The sequence below is a fragment of the Molossus molossus genome, unplaced genomic scaffold, assembly GCF_014108415.1.
Source record: "Molossus molossus isolate mMolMol1 unplaced genomic scaffold, mMolMol1.p scaffold_m16_p_26, whole genome shotgun sequence".
NCBI classification, from domain to species: domain Eukaryota; kingdom Metazoa; phylum Chordata; class Mammalia; order Chiroptera; family Molossidae; genus Molossus; species Molossus molossus.
This window is the reverse complement of record NW_023425362.1, coordinates 526,702-534,236: the sequence shown is the minus strand read 5'-3', so window position 1 is coordinate 534,236 and position 7,535 is coordinate 526,702. Positions and strand designations below refer to the sequence as shown.

General features: G+C 63.1%; 1 protein-coding gene across 1 annotated transcript; it reads right to left on the bottom strand.

Annotated features, from left to right (window-relative positions):
* Window positions 1–455: 455 nt before the first annotated feature.
* MAPK11 (mitogen-activated protein kinase 11) lies at window positions 456–7,063 on the bottom strand. The gene is made up of 12 exons (XM_036278283.1): window positions 6,943–7,063; window positions 4,086–4,215; window positions 3,956–4,014; window positions 3,771–3,882; window positions 3,642–3,671; window positions 3,499–3,546; window positions 3,321–3,435; window positions 2,974–3,045; window positions 2,656–2,735; window positions 2,221–2,299; window positions 1,958–2,131; window positions 456–1,613 (listed from the first exon to the last, which is right to left on the bottom strand). Exons 1-12 carry the CDS (start codon window positions 7,056–7,058, stop codon window positions 1,534–1,536), a joined length of 1,095 nt encoding a protein of 364 aa, XP_036134176.1. The 5' UTR covers window positions 7,059–7,063; the 3' UTR covers window positions 456–1,533.
* Between the last annotated feature and the right edge of the window lie 472 nt (window positions 7,064–7,535).

Here is a 7,535-nt window from a genome sequence, read left to right as displayed (position 1 = left end):
ACTTTTCCCTTCACCAGGAAGGAAGTTACTTCCCTCACACAGCCCAGCCTGAGGCAAGGGCAGGCCTTTGCTCCCAGGGACCCTCAACGACCTCCCAGCAGCCTCCTTGACAATCGAGTGTGGGTGGATCTGCGGGGGGCCATCACAACCTGCCCTCCTCCCCCCCCAGCCCACTGGCCTGGGTGGAGCAGTGAGGGTGCTGAAGAGGGTGCCTGTCTGACTGGGGACCTCAGGGATCTGGCCAGTGCGGCGGTCTGGGTGGCCAGGCCAGCTGGGGTGTGATGCACGGAGATCTGGCCACCCCCTCCACACAGGGGGACAGCGGGGCAGCCCTGAAGCCTGAGACACAAGCTGAGCAAGAGGAAACCTCTTTTATTGAGTCACCCTAGGCAGGCACTTGACATTTAGAGCTCCCCGGGTCCTGCGAGGTAGGAGGTCACCATCTGACACCTGACACCACCAGTGGACAGAGAAGACACACCTCTAACACATCTGGAGCAGGGTCCTGTTCCAGAGGTTACTAGGTTAGCTCCACTCTGGAAGGAGGGAGGACCAGGGTCAGCCCACAGACCGGGGCACCCAGCCCTCAGCCACAAGGCCAGAGAGCAGGCCGAGGCTTCATCAGCTCTCAGCCAAGGTCCAGGGTCCACGTCCAAGTCTACCTCAATGTGTGCCAGACCCCTCAGCATCCCCCAACTGCATGCTTGCCAGCTCCTCGGCAGGCCCTGTGCCCAAGGAGAACACCCTGGCGTTTGCTCCTGTGGTTGTCCCTTCCCCACCTGAGCCCCTCACACGGTGCACAGCAGGATCTCAGCAACCCCCACCAGACACTGGAGGAGGGAAGAGAGGCAAGTATAGCACCCCACCTTGGGCCTCCTGCTGGTCACAGCCACTGGCTTTGGGTGCCCACAGCTTCACACACGCTTTCACGTGGAAACACCAGGAACACACATCAGGGCACATGTGCCACACAACACAGGGAGACACATGGCTCCAGGCATAGTCTGACTTGACACTTGGTGGCTGTCTCCACCCTGCTACTCCCCAGGGAAGGCCCTGTCCAGCTCTCAGGCCTTTGGGTCTTAGCATTTCTCAGGGTAGTCTTCCACTTCCAGGCTGAGCAACTTAGACCACTAAGACCCCTCCCTTTGAGCCTCCAGGGGGCCCCGCTGCACCACTCCCCAGAGACAGCTCACTGGGACCGAGATCTGGAGCCAGACACACTCCCCTGGGAGCCCCCTAGGCATCCAGGTCCTCACAGCAAGGTCCCAAGGGAGTCCCTGGTTGTTGGGAGGTGGTGGAAGGGCTGAGGAAGTCCCGGACACTCTGTCCAGACTCCTACGCCCATGGCTTGCACACGTGTACACATTCATGCATCCGTATGTGTGCATAGACACCCACAAGGACTGGCATGCAGACCAGGGGTCCCAGGCCAGGGATCCAGTGGCGGGAGGCGATCCTCGTGGGAACCAGGCAGGCACTGCCGGGAACTGGGGCAGGCAGCTCAGGCCCCTCCTTGAGTTCCAGCGGGGCTCACTGCTCAATGCCCAGGCTGCCAGGAGGCTGCGGCGTCTCTGGGGGCTTGAAGCTGAGGACTTCCTGGTAGGTGAGTTCTGGGGGGTGAGGGGAAAGGTGAGCTCATGCTGCCACCAGCCCAGTACTCCCCATGCACCTCTCTGGTGTCAGCCACCCAGCCCAGGCCCACCACCATCTGAAGGCAGCGTCAGTCCACGGCCCCTCCAGAGCCTGCCCTGGGCTGTCCCCATGCTCTGCTGAAATTCCAGCCCTGTCTCTACCTGTCCTGCCCTGGGGTTGACAGACCACCCTGAGGAGGAGCTGAGGCATTGCCTGCCTCAGTGGGAAGGCAGCCCCCAGGCCCCTGGGCTCGCCCCCCTGCTCTGTGCCCCCCCCCCAGGCCCCTGGGCTCGCCCCCTGCCCTCTGGCCCCCCAGGCCCACCCTTCCACTCCTCCACAGTGCGTTCCTTTGCCTCAGTGCTCTCGTCATAGGGCTCAGCCTCGGGCTCATCGTCAGGGTCGTGGTACTGGCTGAAGTAAGCATGGGCCAGGGCCTCAGCTGCACTGATTCTCTGGTCACTGTCCAGCACCAGCATCCTTCCCAGGAGGTCCACGGCTGGAGAGGCCGGGAGAGAAGGGGGTTGGAGGTCAGCTCTGCATCCAGGGCGACATGGAGCCCAGCCGAGACCCAGGGGCAGTCCTCACCTAGGGGGTTGGCTCCATGGAAGATGCTCCTGAGGTCCTTCTGCGGCATGGGGGGCAGGGACTGGATGTATGTCCGGGCCTGGGGGCACATGGGAAGCGCCTGAGGGGGCTGCTTACCCTCTACCTCCTCTGCCTGTAAGCCAGGCAAGGGCCTATCAAGAGAAGCCCCATGTTCATTCACTCCAACAGGCCTGGGCCTGGTGCTGCCCCTCCGTCCAGGGCACTGTTGCAGGTACTCCAGTTCTGTTCACTGTTGCTCAGGGCAAGAATGTCTTCCCTGTTCACCCGCTTCCCCCTGAAGGGGCCAGGCACCTGCCTTGGGCCCTGTCCACTGTGGCCCGTGCTCCCCACATGGTGCCTGGTCCCATCTCACACTGGCTTCCTCCAGGGCACGGGGACTTGGTCAGCAGAGGAAGCTGGTGGCTGGTGACTCACGTGTTCCGAGGAGATCTTTGCCAGAACCTCCGGGCTGGGTGTGCCCACCACCTCCATGATGCGTTTCAGCTGGTCAATGTCTGCCTGGCTCAGGAAATGCCCACTGGACAGACACAAACGCTTCTCAGGACCCCAGATCCTAGATCTTGGGGCGATGGCCACAACCTACTCTCCTACAGCTGGGAACAGTGAGCCCAGTTGGCACGGCATGGACTCGAGGAGGCAAGACTGGCCAGAAACACCTGAGCCCCGCCCCCCTGACCCCCTACCAGAAGTAAGGGACCCGGCTCAACCCTCCCCAGCCTGGGCCAAGGATACAGTCATTTCCCGGAAAGAGGGCCTTTCCTTGGAGTAGCTCAGCCATGATGCAACCCACAGACCAGATGTCCACTGCTGGGAGAGAAAACCCATCAGTCTGTCACCCCAAGTCCCTCCTCAGAGAAGTGGGGGGCTGCCTGGACTGTGCCAGCCTCGTGCCCTGGGCAGGGGGTGGGGCTAGCTAAATACCTACCATGTTCCGCCCCTCTGAAGGTCTGTTTCTGCCTGCTGGCCCCCAAGATTGGAACCCCCCATGTCCTTGTCTTTACTCCTCCCCAGGCCCTGGCATGAGCTCTGCTGGCAACCCTGGTCCCGCAGCACAGCCACCCCACAGGGATTGACGTCACCTGTCTGGTTGTAGTGCATCCAATTGAGCATGATCTCGGGGGCGCGGTACCAGCGTGTGGCCACATAGCCCGTCATCTCCTCGTCCGCCTGGCGCGCCAGCCCGAAGTCCAGGATCTAGAGCACACACCAGTGTCAGTGCCCAGCAATGGCTCCTCCCGCCCTGACCCCAGCACTCACCCTGAGCTCGCAGTCCTCGTTCACTGCCACGTTGCTGGGCTTCAGGTCCTGCAGGGTGAGGGTGAGGGTGAGGGTGAGGGATGGGGGCGCAGGAGGAGCTCCCAGGAGGCCCTGCAGAGCCTGACCCTCACCCCCGCACCTACCCGGTGGATGATCCCGGCCGAGTGGATGTACTGCGAGAAGGAAGGCTGCGATCAGGTTCCTGCCCTGGCAACCGCCGGGCGCCCTGCTCAGGGCCCGCCCGCCTGCCCGTGCCCACCTTCAGCCCCCACCTTCAGCCCGCGCAGCAGCTGGTACACGAGGAATTGAACATGCTCGTCGCTCAGCACCTGGCACTTGACAATGTTGTTTAGGTCGGCACCCATCAGGGTGGTCACCAGGTACCTGGGAGGGAGCAGGAGAAGCAGTCAGGACGGAGCCCCGCCGCGCCCTCCCCACCGCGCCAGGCCCCGCTTACACTTCGCTGAAGCCATCGATGGAGGTGGCCGGGGTAAAGACGTCCAGCAGCCCGATGACCTGGCGGAAGAGGGTCAGCATGGCCGTCTGGCCCAGGCCCGCCCAGGCCCCCGCAGGGAGTCCCAGCTCACATTCTCATGCTTCAGGTGCTTGAGCAGCCGCAGCTCCCGGTACGTCCTCCGCGCGTGGATCAGCGACTGGAAGGGGCGCGACAGCTTCTTCACCGCCACCTTCTGACGAAGCCGTGCATCGTAGGCCGAGCTGCAAGGCGGCGGGTGAGGCAGTGGCAGGTGGCGAGGACCACGGTGCACAACGCCCCAGGGCGGTCTGGGCCGAGAGCGGTCAGCACACAGCCGCCCCCCGCCTCTCCCCCGCGGGGGTGGGCTCTTTCCGCCACCCCTGCTCGCCCACCGCTCTGCTCCCACGGGGCGTTTGCTCCAGGGAACCCTTGGGAGCTGGGCCGCCATCCAGTTGCTGCCGCAGGGTCCCCAGGAGGAGAACGTGACCAGCGCTTCCTGCGTGCCTCTTCCGGTCCAGGAGCAGCTCACCCTGCACCCCACCCCTCCGCCCAGGCCTCCAACACGCAGGATCCGCCTGTCCCACCTGGGAACCCCAGGGCAGGACCTGGATCGTTTGTCTCCTCACTCAGTGACTCTCACCCCTAACCCAGACTGAGGCTGGAGACAGTCTCTACAGCCAGTGTGGAAATGACACCCCAGGTAAACAGCACTGGCTGTTCACACCACGAAGGGCCAGGAGGCTCCGGAGGGTTCCAGAGCCGCCTCCAACGCCTCTGGATATTTAAGACATGGTGGGGGAAACTGGCATCATTGTTTTCAGCAGAGGGAAACCAGGCAGGAGGAAACATCTAGCAGAGGACGGTGTCTGAAACCACATACCTCCCGGGTGCCCAACCCCAGTCTGCAGAGGTCCAGACCCTCTACCCCCACACCCATCTACTCTTTACAGGGGACTCAGCAGTCACTGGCATCATCCTTAAACACAAAGGATCCAGCCACCCCACCCCCACCCCAGGTCCCACTGCACTCAGTCTGGGGCCCTGCTGAAAACATTGCTTATGCTCAGACTGTTCCCTCCAGCTGATGCTTCTCCCTTCCCTCCCTCCCACTTCACCTCCTATCTCTGGGATCTTGCCTTCCCCAAGAGTGAGCAGAGTCCACACAGTGCTGGGAGCAGCTCCTGCAAGACTAGGGGTGCGCATGGGCCCAGGTAGTGGTGGAAGAACACCAGGTAGGTGCCTGGGGCATCTGTGCCCTCCCGTAGTCTATCACCGGTTGGGGAAGGTTCAAGTCCTTGGGTGGGAAGTAGGGGTGACTCCTAGGTGGGACAGCAGATGTATTGCCTGTGTCAGTGCAGCTAAGAAACAGGGTGTGGGCCCTGAGCACACAGCTTCATCAGAACAACATGGGAGCCCAGGATGGGCCATCACCTGCACTGGGCCACCACAAGCTCCGTGCTGTGAAGAGAGACATGGACTCCCCATGAGAAGCTCGACACTCACTAGGGACTCCCAGAAAGCAATTCTGGGCTGGATGCAATTCCAGCAAGGGCTCTACCAGATGCCCCTCGAGCCACTCGACATTGTCCCTGCCCCGCTTCTTGCCCTTGGTGTCTTAGAGAAGAAGACAGAGGCCCGTGGCAGGCAGGGATGCCTGGAATGACCAGCCTGAGGTTCCTGGCTGCTGAGATCAGCGGCCACAGGGACCTCAAGCCCCTGCTCCAGGCTCCAATACTGGTCTCAGGACTGGCTGGGGAAGTCCTATTCTTAACCTTCCGCCAGAGCCTGGAGCAATGCCATTTCCCCTGAGGGCCCCTTTGTCCCCACCCCCAAGCCCCTGCAGTGGACAGCAGCCACCTGACACTGGCCTAGGTAAGGAACCCACTGGATGCTGGAGGGAGGGACACCTGTCAACATCCACACCCACTATCAGCCTCACTGACCAGCATTGCAACGGACACCAGGGCTTCCTGCGGCCACCTGACCCTCAGCCACCTTCCTCCAGCTTCCCCATCCTCCAGGGTAACATCTGACCCTCCTTCTCCATTCCAGATTCTGTCTGTCTGGGCCCCGGAGCCTAACTGCAGGGCTGTGGTTTGAGCTCTTGTTTGGGGCAAAAATGGGGGTGGGGCATAGAACCCCCTCAGGATTGTAGGAGTAATGGCAGGTGTCTTTGCTTAGGCTTAAGCCCTACCAGGAGTCTGAGACCCCTTGCAAAACAGGAGGAAAGGGCAGGACTCCCCAGGAAGCCAGAGGCCATCCTAAGGGGAGGGGGCTGGCCCTCCCCCTAGCCAGGCTTTTCTTTCTTTCTTTCTTTCTTTTTATCTTTTCCAGAGGATACTTTTGCATTTATCTTCAGATAGAGCAGGAGGGAGAGACTGGGGGAAGAAAAAGAGAGAGAGAGAGAGAAACACCTACACATGGACTGGCCGCCACCCACACGACCCCAACCGGGACCGGGGACAAACTGCAGCCGAGGTCCGTGCCCTTAGCGGGAACCGAACCCGGGACTCGACTCTCCGGTCCGCGGGCTGACGCTCTAACCGCTGAGCCAAACCGGCCAGGGCTGGGCTTTTCTTTTTCAAACAAAAATACCCACCCTGGGGCGGAGGCCTCTGCAGACCCCGGAGCTGCCTGACCCTGGACCAGGGACACCCCAGATGCGTGTTCGGACATTTTGGGACCCGGGAGACCCGCCTTTTCACCGCCTGTGACGCTGCAGTTTTCGGGCCTGGTGGGGGACAGTCCGGGTGCACCGGGTGGGAGACCGACCCCTCTCCCTGCCCCGAGCTGCGTCTGGTAGGAAAGTTTCGCTCACGCCCCCCAACCCCCATTCATTGCACTGATCCGCGCAGGGCCCGGGGGCGGTTCAGGGCGAGGCCCCACCCCACGCCCCGAGCCCCCTGCCGGGCGGGGCGCACGCTCGGTCCCGCCCCGGCCCCCCGCCCGCTCCCCCGCCCCGCCCCTACCAGACGGAGCCGTAGGCGCCCGAGCCCACCGGGCGCAGCTCCTGCAGCCGCTGCGGCACCTCCCACACTGTCTTGTTCAGCTCCTGCCGGTAGAAGCCGGCGCGCGGGCCGGTCATGTCCGCCCGCGCCCCCCGCCGCTGGAGCTCCAGCCGAGCGCACGGAGGGCGGCGCGCTGGGCGGGGCCGGCGAAGGGGTTCGCGGAGACGAGACGGCTTCCTGCCCCTCCGAGGCGCGGCGGAGCGGAAACCGGCCCTGCTGTCACCTCCCGGGCGGTCCCGGGGAGGATGGGCCTTGCCGGCGGAGGGGGAGACCAGAGTCGGACTTACAGCCCCTCCCGCTGCTCCCGCCTGGGGTCCACGCACCTCTCCAGATATCCGCCCACCTCTGTCCTTGCCGGGGTGCGGCCGATCCAGGCTGCAGCCGCCTCTCTCAGGACTCGGCTCCTAGCACCCTTCCCGCCGGCACGGGCGCCGGCACCTCCCCTCACCCCACCTCCCGTCCCGCACCCCCTTCCCCAGCTCCTCCCTCAAAATGAAAGATGCCTGGGCGAACCATCGTCAACATGGAAAACACCACCTAATACAACTAGACAC